This window comes from Aptenodytes patagonicus, chromosome 2 (assembly GCF_965638725.1).
Source record: "Aptenodytes patagonicus chromosome 2, bAptPat1.pri.cur, whole genome shotgun sequence".
Lineage (NCBI taxonomy): Eukaryota > Metazoa > Chordata > Aves > Sphenisciformes > Spheniscidae > Aptenodytes > Aptenodytes patagonicus.
The window spans coordinates 122,214,471-122,235,515 of NC_134950.1; the positions used below are offsets into that span (position 1 = coordinate 122,214,471).

At 39.7% G+C, this 21,045-nt stretch overlaps 1 protein-coding gene across 1 annotated transcript; it reads right to left on the reverse strand.

The window, feature by feature from the left end:
* Positions 1–342: 342 nt before the first annotated feature.
* Positions 343–20,919, reverse strand: KIAA1143 (KIAA1143 ortholog). The gene is given in 6 exon segments (XM_076331015.1): positions 343–1,501; positions 1,503–1,599; positions 7,804–7,873; positions 11,795–11,877; positions 19,037–19,196; positions 20,733–20,919. Coding segments are annotated over 6 exon segments (546 nt in total). The 5' UTR covers positions 20,841–20,919; the 3' UTR covers positions 343–1,473.
* Positions 20,920–21,045: the final 126 nt, after the last annotated feature.

Sequence of the window (21,045 nt, forward strand, 5' to 3'; positions counted from 1 at the left end):
CAGGCATAAATTAAGGCAGAATCTGGCTGCAAGTGAGTGCCAATCTCCTGGGTGTCTTTGAACAAGAAAAGCGTGAAATACCACAAACTGCACCAACTGGTCAGGAGTAGCTGGAGCTGGCCAGTAGAATAGGCCAGGAAGAGGGCAAACCCCACCAGTTTTTGCTATTCTTTCCCCTTTCCTTTGCTTTTCATGCACTGATAACACACGTTTTGCAGACAGGTCCCAGGCTGATGTAAATGACACCACATCATCGTAATATCCCCTCACATCCTCTGTCTTAAATGCTGTAGCCACAGATTGCTGTCTGCCATTCCCAAGCAGATGTCAGGCCACTTCAAGTAGGGATTTATTTCTTCTTTATTTCTTATTTATTGCCGCTGCAACCAAAGAGTAGGCACAGGTTATGGGTGAGTAACTGCTGAGCTGGAGCGTGGTCAGAGACAAGACCAGGAGAAAAGTTTCTCTCTCTTGTGATCCTTTTTGGTAACAAGATGTAAATGCTATCACCTCTCACTGCTTTGTTCACACGTACAGCAGCCAGGATACAGTCCTGTGGGTTTTAGAAAAAGGAAATAAGGCTAGAGAGGATGCTTACTCGGTTAGAAAATATTTATTCCTCTGTACTGTATTGATTACCTTTAGGTATGAATAGCAATGGCATTCTTAGCCTCCAAATGTTCATTCTAGTCAATAACAAAATTAATTTGTATACCAACAAATCCACATCTATCCAAGAGGGAAATGAGCTCAGTATATAATAGAGGGGAGAGTTTTGGCAAAAGGGAGAGTGTAGAAAGAAGCCTGCTTATAAGAATTATTGATAAAAGAATTACATGTTTATAGAATCCAATTCTGTATCTTGAAGCGTTTTATATGCTCAGTCCTCAGCGATAACTGCAACCATTTCAATAATTGCTGTTTGCTGAAGAAAATTGATTTTAAAATCTCCCTGATTCATTTACAAATTACTATTATTTTTTGTACTAAAGTACCACTCCAGAGTCTGTAGCACAGATTAGGGCTCCTCTGGGATAGGTGCTGTGTAAAGTCATAATACAGGAGTGTTGTCCCTTCGAACCATCACCCAGGAACTGGCTTTCTAAACCACATAGCTCAATGAGATCCACGAGTATGTATTTGTGCGTGTGGTATTGAATGACTGCACTAAAGCCGACACCTGAGATAAAAGCATTTATTTATTAGAGCCTACACAGGCTCTCAAGCACTAAAAGGTGCCTTAAAAAAGCTAGCATCCACACATAAAAGTCTCTAACTCCCTCAAAACCCAAATCCAGCTGGTGTTGCAGCCACCATGGACTCTGAACTCCTTAGAGGTGCAGAGGAGCTGGGGAAATGGTGGAGCACCATTCACAGGCACTTTCGGCCTCTGCCTGTGCCAATCCAAAGCTGAGGGCAAAGAGGACAACACAGGAGGCTTGCAGAGGTGCGATAGGATGCAAACACCTTACCTCACTGAATTTGAGAAACAGGCTTGCAAATGCTCGCTTCGGTTCTGCTTAGGAGGTGCAGTGAACAGGCCCCTTCCCTCCCTGTGGGGAAGATTTGCTGGGTGACGTGTTAGCCTCAGTGCTGGGGCTGTAGGGGGGAGGAAGAACTAAAGAGCAAATGGCCCAAGAGGTACAAGGAAAAATGCATTGGGGCATTCGCAATCCAAAAAAATTGCCACCATATGTAAATAGGCAAGTTAGACACAAAAGGGGTAGGAAAAAAGTATGATTCTCCTCATGCTATGGTATATTGTGAACTGCCAATATGGGAAAACAAGATGTTAAGAACCAGTATTACCCAGGAAATGTGTGACAGGAGCAGGAAATGATCCCCGTTGCAGTGTCCAAATAACAAGGTTTACCTTCATCTTAATCTCAGTGTTAACCAATGGGCAAAATGAATGAAACTGCCTTTCAAGGTCAAGTGATGCTTTGCCATGGACTGTGCCCACAGGGGAAAGCAAATGAGTGTTTTGAGCAATGCAAAGCACAAAATAGAAACAAGTGACATGGGGGAAATCCATGTATGTGACATATGACCCACATATGGGGTCACATTGCTGAACACTAAGGTACCACCAGTCACCAAAGGGACAGTGCCAAATTCTTGGCCGCTCAAAACTGGCATAGTTCCACCAAGTTACAAAATCCTCAGACAAAGGACTGTGCTGAGCCAATGCATCTGAAGTTGAAACTTAGGGGGCACATGGGTTCTGGAGCACCCATCTGGAGGTGCACTTTGTCCCCCACATACACAACCACAGCAGCAGCTGGGGAACACGCACAAAGAATGCACAAAAAAGACAAGGAAGGTAGCCATGATCTGGATGCACCAGGATATCTGCGTTGTTTGTCCATCTATCTCCAAAACATGTGAAGGGCAAGCCTCGAATGAAACAGATGGGCAACCATGGCAAAAGCTACTCTTGGCTCTGATCCAAAGCCTACAGCAATCAAGGGAAGTCTTCCTCTACAGCAAACCTCATGCAATACCCATAGCTTTAGTGAATACGGTCGGTCTGTAACAAGGGAATATCGAAGATACAGAGAGGAAAGGGTGTCTTAACAGTACTCTGACGAGCACCGATAGCATCCTTCTCTCTGCTGGATGCAGTAAAACAATTTAATGGCCAGTCATAATGTTACCAGTTTTCATGGTATATGTTGAATTTTTTCAAGTCTCAGATTCTGGAAGCATTCTGTGATTATGTGGAAAGCCCGGTTTTATTCTGGTTTTGTTTTTATTTTTACTTTAGTTTCTATTCTCCATGTAGCTGCAGAGAAAAGCTCAAAAGCCATGAATGCTGAAGGGCCAAACTCAAATATTTAATATATACATATATATATACACACACACGTGCGTGTGTGTGTGTATTATAACGCCACTTCATGGTTTGACATAGGATTTTTTAGAACCTGAGGACTTCGCAATACTGTGATCATCAATGGCCAGGCATGGCCTTTGGGGAGAAAAACATATGGCATCACATTGCTGAACACTAAGGTACCACCAGTCACCAAAGTGACAGTGCCAAATTCTTGGCCGCTCAAAACTGGCACAGTTCCACCAAGTTACATAAATCAGCAGCTGGGTCATGAACTAAAACCTGAAATCAGGGAAAATACAAAGTTCTGGGAATAGAGACATTTCAGCTTGCTTCGCACCCCCCATCTTTTGTTAAACTTTTTTTTTTTTTGGCATTTGCACAGAAAACATGCCAGTGTGTCTTTTACAGCACTCTGAGGAAGAAACTTCAAGCTGCTCTGCCTGATATTAAAAGATGTGGCATTTGGTAATATTTGGATGCAATCCAATTGCTAAACAAAATTGCAAACCCCAGTTTGTAACGCAAGCACAGCTTGAAGGGAATGCAGCAAGAGACAGATGAAAATGCAATTTATCAACAGGAATAAAAGAACATGTGAGCAGAAAGCAGCAGGAGGAATATCCAGTGCCTGAGAATGGAGAGAAGTGTACCAAGCGCATTAACAGTGGTATTGGTGATTTAAACACAGCCATGTAACGAAGCTGAGCACTAGCATAATGATAAATTGGAGTGGAAGAACGAGCTTTGGAGTGAGTGAGTGGAAGCATAGCATGTGGCCAAATGTGTGATGGCACACGAAATGAAAGTGACCCCACCTGGAATATGTTAGATGCTAAAGACCAATGCCTGCTACTTACTCAAATGACAAAGTGGAAGTTGCAATATGTAAGATTAATACACGTTAGAAGAAACAGATTCTTATGCTATTAGAAAGATCACAGTCTGGTCATAAAAGACTCAGTTGTGTAACCTCCAAATATTTAGCCTTTGAACAAGTGTTACATGCATTCAAGTGTTAATAATTAAGGGTGGGCTATCAACCTTAAGCTTTGAATTTTCCCGGATATTGTCAGTTTAAATCTGACTCTTGGCATCCCTATAGCATGTTTTTGCTTTTAAAAGGAATGATGAGGTCCTAGGAATATCACATCAGCCTTCCTAATGAGAGAACCATAGATAATAGGGTTGGAAGGGACCTTGGCGAGGTCATCTAGTCCAGCCCTCTGCTCTAAGGCAGGATCAATTATACCCAAATCATTCCTGACGGATGTTTGTCTAACCTGTTCTTAAAAACATCTGGCAATGAAGATTTCACAACCTCCCCAGGCAATCTGTTTCAGTACTTTACTACTGTTACAGCTAGAAAGCCTGTCCGAATGTCTTCATTAAATCTCCTTTGCTGCAATTTAAATCCGTTAGTTCTTTTTGTATTCCCAGTGGACACACAGAACAATTTATTTGCAGCAGCCTTTACATATCTGAAGACTGGTATCACATTCTTACTTCCTCCCCTGCATCTCCTTTCTCTAGATGTATAAACCCACTTCTTTCAATCTGTCCTCACAGGTCATGTTTTCTAGACTTCTGATCAATAGCACTACTTTCTGCTGGACTTTCCAATTGGTCTACATTTTTCTTTTTTGAAGTGTAGTGCACAAAAGTAGACGCATTACTCCAGCTAAGGTCTGAAGCAGAGAATAAGCAGGGTAGGATTACTTCACATTTCTTCTCCATGACACATTATTTATAGAGCTGAAATTGCATTAGCTTTCCTCACACCGTGGCCTGTGTTCAGTTTTTAATTCACGGCAGTCACAGATCCCTTCCTGCAGAATGACCACGGAGTCAGTCGCTCCCATCATTTATGTATGTTGTTGGCTATAGGAATTCAGTGGCAAGATCCTGGAGTGTCCAACGCTTCACTGCCTTGAATTTAAACCTATTCACCTCAGACTACCTTGTTCAGGTTTAGTAAGGAGCTCATATATCTATCAGTAGCATTTTATTGAGAGCAAGGGAGTAACATCAGCAAATAACTTGGCCCAAGCTGCCCATCCAGCATAGAGGAATTCAGCAACGATTCTTCCCATTAATACCGTGTTTAGCATATTCAGGCTGCAAAAATCTGAAACACAATTATTTCTTTTTAGAGGAGTTGGAGAACTTTAAAATAAAGAAAATTAAGTACCGAATATTATAGCTCAGAGGTATCCCAATATGATGAAAGGTCTCCAACCTATCTGTATCCTGATGCCCAGTGAGGGGGAGGGCTCTTTCAAGCACCAATTATACCCAAAATACGATGAAATGGGAACTGTATCTTATCAGCTCCTCCTTGGCTAGTTGTCCAGAAGGAAAGTTCAATCTCTATTCATATCTGTAATGTAAGGAATCATATTTGTCTTATATAATCTTGAAATGTGTGACAAGGAACCAGGTATTGTTTCTCTTTCTGCTCTACACGCAGATCCTTCTCTGTAGCAGCTGGAGTAATTTGCAGGAACAGCCTTAAGCAGAGAGAGAACAAAGTTCCTCACAGTAATGGGACCTAAACAACCCAAAACTACACTGTAGTAAGAAAAGGGTTAACTCTTCAAGTGCCAAAGTGGTTTTTCACCTGAAATAGAATTACAAGTTACCCCCCGTTTATAAGCACATTAAGCACAATAGCAATGAAATTTAAAAATGGCTCTGAATTTGACCTTCCTTTAATTTTGATTTTTACCAAGTATTTGAAACAATTTGGCATGATTAAAAATGAATACTGGAATAATACTAAGTAGCTCAAAGGAACAAACCTTCTAACTCCCATCAAACTCGAATGCGTAATTCCCACAGGTGCCTTTGAAAATCCCTATTTTGAATGTTGTTGTCCATTGGATAAACAGCTCAAACATCACTGGCTTTCTACACAAACATCATCTGCCTGCAATAATTTATGAAAATCATAAAATTGATTTAAGCTCTTCTCAGTGCTCCATAAATTTTATGCAGCCCTTAAATTATAAAACTGCTGCTGCGGCACTGATCAGAACAATGCTTAATCTCTTCTCTCAAGATAGTTGGCATGTCAGAGGAGAAAAGAAGAGACTCGGGCAGCTGAATTGTTTGTTTCAATTTAACAGGGCAGAATAAAATAGCCTAGATGCCAGGGCTGTAGTCCCACTGAGACTGTGTGCATCAAATTTTTATTGCCAAAATAGTTGTTCCAGCCTTCCCTTGCCTTTCCTTGGTTTTAAACCAGAAAATAACTTTCATTGGTTTCACAAGGACACTTTTTTTGCACATATCATCAGATTTGTGATACTTGAAGTATTCCCCTTCTAATCTATAATCAATGTGTTCCTGTTCTCAGATACATGACAACAAAATGCTGCATCTGCCCAATCACACTTTGGTGCAAAAAAGCTCTGCAAACCTCACTACATACTTATCAGATAATCTCCCTCTCGGCCCAGAGCTGTACCAGAACAAATGTAAACTTTTTGCTTTGACTAAAATTAGAGTTTTTAGGAGTCTTTGATTTTTTTTTTTAATCTCTACTTTCTTTGGCAAAGATTAAAAACATCGTTTTTGGCACTGAATCTAACACAAGGTGAAATTAAAGTCCTAGTATAGAGAAACTATGTCTGAATGGGCTCCTTTACTCTTAAATTTGGCCTAGTCACACATTAAAATGGCAGACTGCTTTGGCTTTATTGAGATTTTGGTTTGTGCTAGCCAACTCAGATTAAGAGCATCCTTGTTTTTCTGGTGAAGTCTCATCTGGAGTAGCCCAGTTTTCAAAGGCAAAGTGCTCAGAACATTATCAGAATCACTCTTCTTGGTGTTTCATCCCGGGGATCCAAAGGCAGCAGCTGCTATAGTCTTTTTCTTAGCACTGACACTTTCCAGCTCTTTCCACTCTCCTGATAACATTTCCTAGTCTGTCATTCAGACAGTCGTCATTTTTAAGGTATGCGCTTTCAACCTTTCTATACTCACGCTTTTCTCCTGCATAACCCTGTGAGTTTCATTCTTCCTCATATGCTATGTTTTTGCTCAGAGGTATGCAAACCATCTGCGCCTCTAATACAATGTTCTTAAATAGCCTCCAGGCAGATCTCTATGGTTTTTAAGTACTTCTCTTTGCCCTTCAGCCTGCTGTTAACCATTTTCCTCACAGTTTTATAATTTGCCCTTTTAAAGTTCGTTGTTACTATGTTGTCCCTAAGGGAACAACTCTTTTATGATATCAAAACTAAAAGTGTGCAGTGATCACCGTTACCCCACGGAGGCTTGACAACACCTTCCTCTAATAACTTCTGCCTATTACAAGGTAGCTCCCTCTTGCCCATGGCCTTAATTAATCAGGCATCACACTGAGGACTGCCACAGGAGTCAAGGAAAAGGAATCCTTTGCCATATGGATTGGAATAGCACCAAAGCCACTTTACATCTCCTGATAGAGGAAAAACTGCTTTTGCCAGCTGTTGCTTTACCTCCAACAAAAAATAAGAAGTGACAGTGGGGTAAACACCGTAGAATTCAATCTTCTGTAATTTTCCTGACTGGTCCCATCCGTTTTCCCCAGGAGGAAGTTACTTCCCAGGGGCTGGCTCTGAGATTCTATAGGTTCTCAAAATCTTGAGGAAGTCTACAGGAGGTTGCAGTCACTCATGTAAAATCCTGTGGTGTTTCTCCCCTGGTTTTAATGGTTACCCTTGTGACTGCTGCCTCTGGAATGCTCTCAAGGAAGGGGGGCAGAAGGGGGGGGTGTCCTACGACATGAAAAATCTCTTTGCAGATTAACACCTCGCTCTAGGAATGGGAATAAAGGGATGATACTGAAGAGGCAGTTGATACACCAGCCTTTGTTTGCTGAATGCACAAAGGATTGATTTATGGCATCTTGCCACAGTAGAGGGCTATAGGTTATTAACCAACTTCAATGGACAAACACTTGCTGAGCCTGCATATCATACCTCTTGTGCTGTACCAAATGTAATGACTCATCTTCAGACATGTCTGATGTCCTTGAGAATGCAGTTGGCTCTACACAGCCAAGTGAAGCATTACTTAGTTAATACACTACAGCACAAGGGAAACAATCAGCTGAAGTGATGACATTGCTACTTCCTGCTTCATTATAAATCTGCAGCTTCCTAACAGGATTATATACTGAAGCACTGTAAAAAAAGACATTAAGTCCTGTGACGAAACTTAAAAAAAGGTGTAATTAAAACAGCTAAATACAGGCTTCTTGCATTCAGTGTCTGCAAAACACAGCCTTTGATCCTCCAAATGATATTTCCTGGAAAAGTGCCGGACATAGAAACTATCAGAATAGAATTCTGACCTTCCTGTTTAGGCCAATGAAATGACCATTTGCAGTCCAACAAATTTGTTTTTATTTGAGAAAAATTAACCTTATCAGACAGGCTAGAAATATAAGCGAGGGTAGGAACTCCTGGACCACCTTCCCACACGTGCATTTTCTTGCTCATTCTGTCCCATGTCTTTGCAATTTCTACCTCAATAATGCAGCATTCTTGATGATTCACCTTGATTCCTAACACCTAGAGAAAGATCCTGTTTCTTCAAAAGAAAGAAAGGTGACAGAGCATCTCACCTTTCCTGATGACATCCAAGCACCTTTGCAACATAAAAAGCCTCCACCATAAGCAACCATTGCTGCAATGCTACTACAGTTCACCAGGTTTGTTCTGGCTTATTGCTCAGCTAAGAAGAGCGAGAACTACCACCACCATCAATAAATGTTTTGGAGTCTTAATGAACTGGGAAATGTCAAAGATTGTATTAATAAAAACTGTACAAGATTCCCATATTAGGTAACAGGCCACAGCTACTTTCACCTTGCTCCTCCACAGCGCTTCTCTCATGCTTAGCTGAGCAAACACCACAAGAAAAAAAAAAAAAGATACATATACATTTCCCAATACAGGAGGGGAAAAGGAGTGGGGATGGGGGCAAGGAAGAGAGAGAGAAAGAAAAAGCCAGGAAAATTGTCTATTCCAGTCCTAGCCCCATGTTCCATGTGCTCACTTTGGCTTCCCCTGTATTAGAAAGTTCTTGAGATTATTTTTCCATGACCCATTGCTTAAGGCAGGTCATTGCTTAAGACAGTTTCACATTTCTTTCCTAAATGAACAAGTAATTGTTCTCTTTAGTCACAGGTTTCATAGGGAGTTGATGGCATGTGTAATTTTCCTGGTGTGTCACATTAGGAACACTGAATTTTCACATGACTACTTGACTAAAATGCTTTTGTGCATCACTCACACCTCTTAATAAATATATCCAATTAGTTATTGTTAAGTGAACTGGGAGTGAAATACAATGAATACAAAGGTCTCCTCCTGGTCAGAGCACTACAAATCAAAGTCACAATAAAGGAAAGAAACTGGGTTTCTGTATCCACCTTTCTTTCCCCTAGTGTGTTGCCTGAAGAACAACATGCCTTTCATTATCTTATCTCCAAGTAAACCCAATTAATTTATTTGCATTCCAGACATCTGTCATGAAGTTGTAGGGCAAGGAGCATGATTAAGCAAAAGTACTGCACCCAATGTTTTGAGGTAACCCTCTTTTTACTGGACTTCAGTCTCACAAGTCTTTCACTAGAAATAGTATTTTTTGTTTAAATGCAATTACTAACCAGATTCAAACAAGACCTCAATCTTATTTTGAACATGCCAAATCAACTGCATATTTGGGAGGCCCTCTCTAATTTTAAGGTAAATCCAAATTCCCTCTGATCCTTGGCAAGCATTTCTCTCTTGATAGCCATGTCTCCTAAACTGCCTCACAGCTAAAGTGAAAAGCTTTCAGGCTGTGCAAGAAAAACGTAAGCAAATATATTTTTGTGCTGACAAACAGAACCAGAAAAGTTTAAGTAAGCAGTCAATGGTTAATTCATTCTTTCAAATGAGTCTCAGCAAGTCAGAGTGTTTACTCAGTTGTTGAAATATGCCCAAATATTCCTTCAGTATACCATAATGCTACAAGATTTCTCATGGGTGTATATACATATTTTTTAATGGATTCAAACAAGTTTTAAGTATACAAAATAAATGGAACGATTAATCCCTGGGAACATTTGATTCTGTATTTCTTCTTCCTACATTTGATTTTCTTTTTTATATATGCAGAATACAGACAAATGATGTATTTACAAATGTAACATGTCCTCACAGGAATAATCAGGCTGTCACACTGCACCTCTCTGGCAGTTCTAATATCAGACCAGTGCTACAACATGACTTTAATATCCATTTGTAGGTCTGATTTTAATTTTCTGAAAGGACAACAGATCTATTCATTTTCAAAATCAGGGTAACATGCACTCACATAATTAGTGTGAAATAGTATGCAGACTTGCATCTGATCTTATGCTGCAGGAAGTTGGTACGTATGGAGACAGGTAGCAGTCATAAGAGGCTTCATCATCAGGTGACAAAAAAATCCCATTTTATGCACTGAAATTTTCATTAAAATATCTTTGGACCATTTACAGAAAACATAATTTATTGTTTAATACCAGATTAACAAACTAAAACCAGCTGTTTCACACAGCAACTTCAAATTTGCTCCTCAATGAAGCTTTACAGCCCAAGTAATTTTGAATGTCCTGTCACGCAGCAGCAGAACTGGTTTCATTGCCTTGCACCCTGTAATTCTGCAGCAGTCTCAGGTCTTGTTTAAGTATGGTTACAGAATACACCACACTTCCAAATAATTTCAAAGTCACTAGTCCCATTTCCACCACCTTGTTCTCCCCAATTCCATCATCTCTCAGTGTTATTTTGAATTTCAGCACATCCTGTTACATAAATGGTACAGAAATGGTCACTTTCAGTGTACTGTGCATGGGCAACTGAAAAATTTTAAAACTGTCTATCACAGCTATAACATTTCTTGACTTAAATTTCCTGTTTACAATGTCCTACTTGAAGAAAACCGAAATAATGCTTTTCCACAGCTTAAAGATGAAATACATTTTTTTAAATAAGCTGTTTGAGATCCCAAATAATTATGAACACACATGTAGCCAACTGGAACAAATATACTTAAAAGAACTCCCACCACCAAACCAGTGAGCCCATCAGTGTGATAACCAAAGTGCACAATCTCCAAGGGTTTAGGCATCTTTCTTTTGCATTAGTTGATACCATCAACTACAATCAAAATTTTCGTATCTTGCTAGCACAATCAATCCAAATGAATGTGATGCTTCTTAGACTGCATTCACCAAAGACAGGATTAAGGCTACATGATTTTAGCAACTGCAGGCTCACTTACTGCAAGGGCTCTGCAAAGAGCTGATCTGCCAAACCACACATGCAAAAGTTAGTGCAAACTTTTGTTAAGCTATGAGACAGAAAAGTTCAGTCTCTGTTCCACAGCAACGAAGTCTCTCTCTTTTGAATGTCAAGTCAACAATAACAGGTAAAAAACACACAACTGTCAACTAAGGTCAGTAAATAGAGAGGAAATGCATTTTTAGTAATGGAGGACATTTTAAAATGTATTGATTGAAAATTATATAAGCTGGATACGTACAGGTATATTTTGCTACTCGTTTGTGACCTCAAATAGCTTTTACATACATGGTTAAATTCTCTTAAAATAAAGACATGACATACTGTTCATACAGTTCCATCTGAACAGCAAAGACTTAGCTCTTGCTAGTTTTATACTATGTTTCTCTAGTTGGACTATAACGAAGTAAGAGAAGACTCAGATACCATACTTCAATTTCTAAGAAAACACTCAATCTTACTCAGATCCCTAGAAGGGTAAGTAAAATACAAAAAAATACAACTCCTAATCATCATTTTCCTCATCATCAAACGAGAGGAGACTGCTATTTTTTATTTGCTTAGCTGTACTCTGAAGAGTAGTTGCTTCTCTCTTCGTTTTCTTTGCCTCTTTCATCTTCTTACTTGAACTTACATTGAAGTCCAAAAACTTCTCTGATGAACGTTTGGCTGGTTTCCTGAACATAATTTTTCCATCAGCAGGTTCTGATTCACCATCTATAACAAAGAGAGTAAAATCAGAACTCATCTGCACATGTTCACACACACATACAGACCTTCACCATTATCTTTTCTTTTTCCCCAGGACCAAGATCAGCAAGACCTCTGATAGAATACAACAATCATGAAAATGTATTTTTTGGCCACAAAGTCTGTATCAATGAATGTCCTTCATGCACACACATCTGCTCCATGGAAACCAGCCCTTGAAGACAGTTCTCCTGCATTTCCTATTAGAAATGGTTCTCATTAACCAGAGCTTTAACTTTTAGAAGAGACTGTGAGCAGTAGAGCTTTTCCCACGCAATCCAGCCACATCCACTTATTGAAATGGAGAGGACAACTTCATCGGATCTTCTAATTCCACTTCACTATTTGTAAAATCCATGACAACAAATGCACTTATTTCAGAATTATGGTATCACTTTAAAGATCAAAATGGCACATATACAAGACAAAGCTTTTCTTTTTCTTCTAATATACCCTGTCCTGCTGAGACAGCTAAAAAGATTACATGGTCATAAACCTGCCTTTTATTATCATATAGGATGAAAGTTTTAGGGTTTCTTTGGATCTGCAAAATCACCAAACTATTCCAACTGACTAATTCTGCTCCTCTGCATGTACTAGAGCAAATAAAATTTTTAAAAACAAGGGAAGTCCCTTCCAGGATTATCAGGCAGAGGAGGAAAGCTACTGCACAAGTAACAGCATCAAGGCAATATTTCTGGAAAAAAAAGTGGAATTGTAAAGTCATGAATCAGACACAAAGGCTCATGCTGCAGTAGTTTGCAATTTTTATAATGTATATGTGACAGGATGTTAAAGAATCATAGGTTATGTGCAAGATATTTTCCCTAAAGTACTTTTGTGAAATTCATTATTCAACAGAAATTTCCTAACAATATTCATGTGTTTGACAAGATTATGTGCTATTTAATTATAAGCAATAGATATCTTTTGTCTTTAGCATGAATTCTTTCCTCAATCCCTAAGCATTATGGCAGAAGACTTAACATTTTGGTGTTGTCATGCATAGCACTGGCTGAAACACTCTTCAGTGCATACTCCAAACAATACAACTATTAAATCTGGTGCCTTAAGGGTTGTGTGGTACAAATTAAGACTATCAACCTCATTAGGAAACTTCACTTATAATTCCTTTCACAGACCCTTTTTAAGAAGAAACTAGCCTGAAAAACTAAGCACCAATTCTGTCAGTGACTTCTACAGAATGCACGCTTCTGCAGTAGTTTATGAGAGAATACTACTATGCAGAAAATAACTAATCAGGTTTTGGGAAAATATTTCAGTACTGGTGCATTAGAAAAGCATTACAGTTACACGGAATTACCAGCAATAATAAACTGTAGATATAAGCATAGTTGTCAATGGATCTGTTGTGAATTCTGCATGGAAAGCTTAGATGTTTAGATGCTGTACATGGGATACAGAAGTTTAGGAAGTGCCTACGGTAAATTCTGGCAGAGAAAAATAACTATTTCTGAAAACATATCACACCCAACCAATTAAAATGCATTATGTACCATTTTTCTCAGAAGTTGGATTAAAAATTCCAAATCCAAAATATTTTTCCACATAACTGCCTCCATTTTTGGGCTCTGAAGTGAAATATAAAATAATTCCCCTTACTAATTGTTGGTTAACTACAGTGTTTATTTGGAAACCCAGATCTTCTAACTTAAACAAGATCCGAGGCATATGATATAAGCCAAATTCTGGAAAAAAAAAAATGCATCTATAAGAAAAATTTCACTTATAAGCAGACCCAACTGTCTATATACTTGAGCCAGTCAGCACACAGACTGTATACAGTACCAGTACAGCTGTGGAAATAGGACTTCTAAGCAACCAGCTACTGCAGAAGCATGAGGAGCATCAAAAAACCTCATTGGACACTCTTTTAAAGAGCAATTACTACCTTTTCATAGAATGGTAAATTGAGTAAACCAAACCCCTAAAAACCTAACAAAAGCATATCTACAAAAAAAATCAGATAAACAACTATTTACTCATACTCCATGTAAAAATGGGAGTCAGAAATTTCAATTTTACCCCCAAGTCTCCTGCTACCCACATTGTGAACGGCACAAAATCATTTCATCTTGTCTACCAGATAGAGAAACTGATAGGTATCTTTGCAATATGAATTTAAACTCTTAATAAGCACAGTGCATAAACAGAGCAAAGCTCAAAAACTCCACCAAAATGGTAACTAGCTTAGCTCTGACCTCCAGGGCCTCAATACTATTTGCAGATCATTCTGCATCAAAGGAAGGGATTTTAACTCTTGGCCTGGTTAAACACTGTCAAAATTTCATTATATGCTCAAGGACATTCCTTTCAGCAGGAAGCCCAGGCCAACTTCAGAGAGCTATGATGTGTTGGCAGTGCTTGACAAAGAATGAAGCAGATGAAGAAACACAGCAGGCCTAGCCTTACCTAAGCAACTTGTAGAAAGAGGGAGAACAGACAGACTATGCTTTTTGAAAGAATTTGTGTTGATTTGTTAAGATTGTCTTTTCCAGCTGGTAAAAGCTTCACCTCATCCTTTCTAATTTTACCATACTTTTAACGTGTCAGCTGTCTTTTTTGTTTTTATCGATGACCTCCAAAAACTGACTTGTATTAAGCAATGCAAAGAAGAGATTGAAGAAACAATCTCAGTGTTGGTAGTTTTTAAAACAGAGCCCTGATAAAAGACTGTATCAGAATTACAAATTATGGAAAGCAGGATTTCTGATAAACACACTGAAACACAAAGTAAAACACAACCGGCATAAAAGCATTACAGGAGAAATAATAAAATCCACTCCTGATAAGAGAGTCAAAAAACTACACTAGCAGTTCGAATTCTGACTGTTCTTAGTCATTGCTGCTTTTACCTGGATCACCAACCTTCACACTGGTTGACTAAGAGGGGCACAATCAGACACTGAGCTGAAAACTCACTTCACAAGTGACATCAATTTAAGAAGCCACAAGTGTAGAAATTTTTCTCTTCTCTTTTAATTGCAAGTTATGTATTACAAGAGAAGTAGAAATGAGGGTCTGAAAAAGAAACACTGCTCTTCAGTTTACCATATTTTTTATTTAGTAGTCATTTGTGTAGTTAGCAGCACCATTTTTCAGCAGTTTCTGTCCACACGGGTCAATGAGGCAACAACAGGAAACAAACTCCACTAAACTGGCAGGAACAACAGAAGGAGCAGCACAAACAATATTTCAAGATCTATGTCTATTCAATGATAAAGGTTGGAAAAAATTTAAGATAACCTGGCAAATTTCTTAATGGTTTCTAAGGTTAGAAGTTCAGGTCAGCTGTTTCAGATGCTCCTTCTAGTGCTTTCTGGACACCCATCTCTATGCATGCCTTTGGAAGCATTTACTACAGGAATTCCGCACACTGGTATCATGAAGATAAAAAGGCCAGTCTTGCTCAGATATTTAGTCTCAATCATTTACAAGGACACTTGGGAAAGTTTTTGTTACTTAAATACTGTACAATTGGCTTTGATTTAGATTCCTGCTGTTCACATGACGTAGAGCAGCATGAACTCTGTGATATGTATCTGATATAACAGCTGCTTAAGCTAAGGAAAGAGCTCTGATACCCAAGACAGCGTGGACTGTATTCTCCTTGCCTCTCCCCTCTCTTGTTCTCCCCCAATCCCAGCATATAGAATGAGACAAGAATAATATTAAAAGACTTTGAATGAGTAAGGACATCTTCTGCCAAATTTGGTCATCTGCATGTATCAGTGTCCCAGAGGCCAGATGAACTAGAAAAGCAGTAGAAAAATAAATTCCATAGACTATAATGAATGTTGGGATAAAGTATCTTGCAGTAATTGCTGTCTTTTGTGCAAATTTAATTTCTCATAAGACCATTTTTCTTTGTCTCTGAACCAACAGTAACGATTTATAAAATGCTGCATAAAAATATTAAGCAAAATTACTGTTGATAAACAAATAACTTCTTTTTAAAAAGCCTCTAAGTCAGTCTTCCATGGAGAAAAATATTTCAATACAGAAGGGCGTTTTCTCATATAGGAAAGGTTCAGTCTTAAATAAAAAAAGTTCCCTGTGACTATACTTGCAAAAGCCAATGTACAAGCTTCACTAAATTTTGTTCTGCCTTAGGAGGCAACTAAGTGCACCTAGGATGTTAATCAGCTGTTTTTGCCAAATTAATGCAAAAGTGCTACTCATCTGTAAAAGAAAATGCAAGTCACAGGAACTGCTGGTGCCTGAAATAAAAAAAAGTGTAGCAGTGTCAAACTGGTTATAGAAGCAAATGAAGGAGAAAGGATGTAAATGAGATATGGAAGATCCGAGAACAATATCCCAAACCAAAGCCTGAAGACAAGGACCTTCAAATGAAGACAATCCCTACAGATACAAAAGAGGAGAGGGCAGAACCTCCAAACTGAGTACTTTCCATGTTTTGAAAAACTAACAGTTTCTTTCCACAACAGATAGTTAGCAGCACATTACTTATGATCTATCAAAGTGCCTCGGCATTGATGCATGGTGGAAAGGAAGATTATCAGTTGGAAAATTTACTTCCCTGCTACCTTTTCAGCTTCACGTAATTTCACTACTGATCTGATTTGGGGCAATATATTATAGGCTAGTACCCCTTAAATTAATTTCACTTTCAACTCTGGGATAAAAATAAAAGCAATGAGAAATGTAATCAAATCATGCAGCATCAAACCTTCTTTATACTTCCCATTTTGAATCAATTCCCAAATTGAATCAACAATTATCCAAAAAAGGAAAAGAAATTAACACATTATTCAAAACTCTCTTTATTAAACTGGAAGTAACCAGCTGTCTAAATACCTGCCTCTGACTAGAAATCAGAATTTAAATCTAGAGGTCAGACTGACAGTGCAAAGACAGACAAAGATTCAAAAAAGCCTTCAGCAAGCTGTAGCACAGTCATCCACACCTTCATTAAAAATTTCACACCGGCTCCTCTCCATAGCAGAGGAACATAGTAGCACTTACCCTGTTTATTCCCGTAAGTCAAAAAAAGGAAAAGGAGGCCAAGACCTCATATTAAAAGCAAAGGCAGATGAACAAATAGTAACACAATAATGTAGAACAGAGGGCAGCAGTCCGCAGAGCATAGTAATTTCAACACTCCTGCTACATAGTACTGTGGGTTTTTCTCCTCCAACTGCAAGTTATTACTGAAGGGCTGAAGGGGTAATAAGCAGAGGTGCCAAAGCCCTACAGGGACTCAATACTACCATCCTCACTACATACAATTATGTCTTAGGAATGTCTTTTTCCACTAAAGAAGTTCAGTTACTCTATTCACATACACTTCCGTTTCATACTGTGTATTCAACTTGGTAGCTCTTTTGGACTTTTTTCCCCAGCATGGACTCCACCTCAGTAGATTCTCATGGACAACTACTTCTTGTTGCCTAGTCTTACAAAATCATTTTTCCTCCTACTGTGATCATTCAAAATTCAAGTTGCTTATATGAAAAGGAAACCAATGCTTAGAAAGAATCATGCCATTTCTTTCCAATCGGTTGAAATTTCTCCCAATACTAGGAGGATGATCCCACTTTTGAAAAGAAATCATGTGACAACTTTACAAACTGCAGCACCAAGCACATGCATTACACTTCAATAATAAGAGACCAGGAAGTAAGCTGGAAGCTGAATACATTTTCTCAGAGTTCAAATTACATAAACACAGCCCTCAGTCCACCACCTGGTTACACCTTACGTATACACATCTACAGGCAGAAACAAATCAGAAGTAGCTTTATTTAGTTTCAGGCTAACCTACATTATAAAAAATTAAGAATTTTTCATCAATCTGCTTTTCAAAAATGTAAGATTCTCAATGTATTTTCTCCCACTACTGTTGTTTGACTTCTCCATTTCTACCATTTAAATTTTAACACATACTTCTACATAGGGACAGCACAAACCTGAAATTTTTGAATCCATATGGCAGAAAGACAGAAGCTAAGGATGTCATATTGATAGCCGTGTGCTAGCCCCTCAATCTTCTCTAAAATCAATTTACAGCCTTTGTAAATAGCCACAATGGCTAACCGAGGAAAAGGTCCACAGCTTCTATGAATCACCTTTCTATTTCATACTTGAGGTTCCAGTTCTGTATTCTTAATAGTCAAGACATTTCCCACTAGAAACAGTAATATCTACCTTTACTCTGTCACGTCTTCCGTCAGCAAAAAAGAAAAGTAAAGCTACATTTCATCACACCCTGTGTGATGATGGAAGTTTTTGGACTCTCAAAGCATTTATGTCAACCAATACTGACAGAAATTCTTAACGTAACTGTATTCATCAGCTATAGTTTCACACCTTTATTGTCTAACTGCAGTAACCCCTCCCACACCTCTTCCATCATTCCATTCTTGAAAAGCCGGTTAATAACTTGGATAAAGCTTTCTAATTCTTCGTAGCAAAGAAACATTTTTTTCTATACCTTGCTGTTTGCTGGCACTATTGTGTCATATTTTCAACTAATCCACTGAGTTTTGCTTAATACATTTGCACGTCACAACACATACTGGGGATGATTTTAAGCAAGTAATAACATGGACCAGTCAGTTAAATGAACACGTTACTGAGCTTACACACCTGCCATTATTTCTACTGAAGCACTAACCTGAGTGTCCCCCTTCTGCCCAGACACTCTCTTTCATGAACTCATACGATTACCTTTAAGACATGCACTCCACCATCAAATTTGGCTGAACTGAGTTCAAAAATTATCACAGATGATGTCAAAAGACTGTGTACTAGGACAATGACACACCATAACAAAACAAAACCCCAAAAAACAAAAAGAAAAAATAAAAAGAAAAGAAAAAATATTTAAGGTGGTATTTGGAGGTAGGATGATGTACAATCAAGAAGCACAGAACTGCAACACTATAAAAAGCCAGACAGCTTGGATATGTACTCAACGACTTCAGATTAGGAATCACAAGTCCAAATTATTTAGCCAAAAAATTCAAAACAACTAATCAAAGGTAGTATTAAAGGGTAGAAAACTGAGCAAATATCAAGCTCCCTTTTATGGGTTCTCTCTCTTTGGCTATACAAAGCAAGAAATTAGTAGTTTGAAATTCACCTGATTCATTTGACTGTAAGGCCTCTTTGAATTGCTGTTTAATTTTCCTTGCTTCTTCCGCAGTCAAGTCCCCTTTTTTCAGTGTTACCACTTGAGGCTGCTCATCTTCGTTGTCACTGCCATTCTCACTATCACCATCTGCAAGTGGAAGCTGCTCTCTCTAGACAGGAGAGAAATAAAAGCAATTCTGATCACCACATTAAATTACAACAGCTAAGGGTGGGCTGGTACTCTTTGGTTTCAACTTCTGCAGTAAGGTTAGTGAGGAGACCTGGCACAGCTCAGTGCCAGGACCTCCCAACACGCTTTGTCCAAATGGCACTCCAATTCTATCACTGAGACATAGCATCCCCTAGAATAAAACAGTATGGGCTCTTTCAATTAAAGACCAAAACAGTAGGAACTTGCAAGGTAAGAAATTCATTCCTTTTGTTCATTATCTTTACTGTACAAGCACTGCCTGCCATGCAACACTAAGAAAATCTTAAATGCGTGGGTCCAAATTTGAATCTTCTATGCTATACTCAAAACAGTGCAAAAGGAAAGGGAGTCCACAGTGGCTTTGTTATTAAAGCTGCTTAACCAATCATTGTAAGCATTACTGACACAAGGAAGACCATGTTCCTGTTTCCAATCTCTCAAACTTGTGCTCTGAGACAGAAGAAACATTTGGAATAAAATTTTATATAAATAAACTTGCTGGCATGGAAACCTCAGTGCAACAACATAAAGTTTGGCAATCTTGTGGGAACTGAAAACTTCATCTTATAAGGAAAAGTATAGATAGTATTACCATAATGTATTGAAGTTACCTAGAGGTAGACAAAATGCAGTCTCCCTCAGTTCATACTAAATTTACTGAAGGCATAATTTTATCTCAAATTCCAGCTCGTCACAAATAATGATGGGCCTCTTAAGGTATCCTGTAAAACCTTACAGTTAGCAGGAAACACATGCAAAAGCACACTGGAAACACAGAAAAAAAGAATGCCCTCAGAAAAGGCTGCCTTTTAACAAGCTGGCTCAAACCCTACTGCCCCTGCCCTGCCTTCCTGGCCATCACACCAGAGTTTGTGTCTGCTGACCTGATGTTAAGATGACGTTAACCTCTTTCCAATATATATTTTTTTACTATGCTCTTAAAACATTTTTTTTTTTTTTATTCCTGCCTGGGCTTTGTAAGGCCAGTTAAACTTGGGACATCATTGCTGTTTCCCCCGTTGCCCCCACAGACCACTCGGCCGCTGACAGGTCGGCACTGGCTGCTCTGCAAAGGGCACCATGATCACCACGGCTACAATTATTAAAAACAGCAACGGGGAGGGGCACTGCATTTTTGTTGTTGATGCTTTGAATCTCCAACACAAAATCTCCAGCAAAAATAAGTTACAAAGGCAGTTTCAGTTAATCTTAAGCGGGTAACTACTGTTACCCCTTGCCCTACAGGGGCAAAGCCTCCAAGTGCTGCTTCCCCACCGCCTGCGACGGGGCCTCTCCCACGCCTTCATTTTAGGCACCGGAGGGGCACCGTGGCGGAGGAGGCCCCGTGGAGCGGGCGCTGCCCCTTCCCACCCCCGGCGAGGGGCCGGCCGCGGCGGCGGGAAGCAGGGCCCCAACGCAGGCCCACGGGAAGGGGGCCGGCGGCAGCCCGGGGCGGGGAGGGCCGCGCTGCCCGAGCACGGGGCCAGGCCGTTACCTTGGTTTCCACCGTGGGCCCCTCCCGATACCCGACCTGCCGCTTGAAGCGGCTGAGAAAGGCGGGCTCGGCCGGCCGCACATAGGAGACCTGGTTCCTTTTGCTCATGGCCGCGACCCGCGACCAAGCCGCGCTGCCGCCTCCCCCGGCACAGTTCCGGGCCGAGCAGACGCGAGAGGACGGCGGCCCTAGTAGGACATACCTGGCACAACCCCTCCCTTCCGTTACTCTCCCCGTCACGTGAAAGGGGCGAAGGCACTTCAGCCAATGCCAGGAGAAAAGCCGGAGCGGGGAAGGAGGACATGGAGCGAAA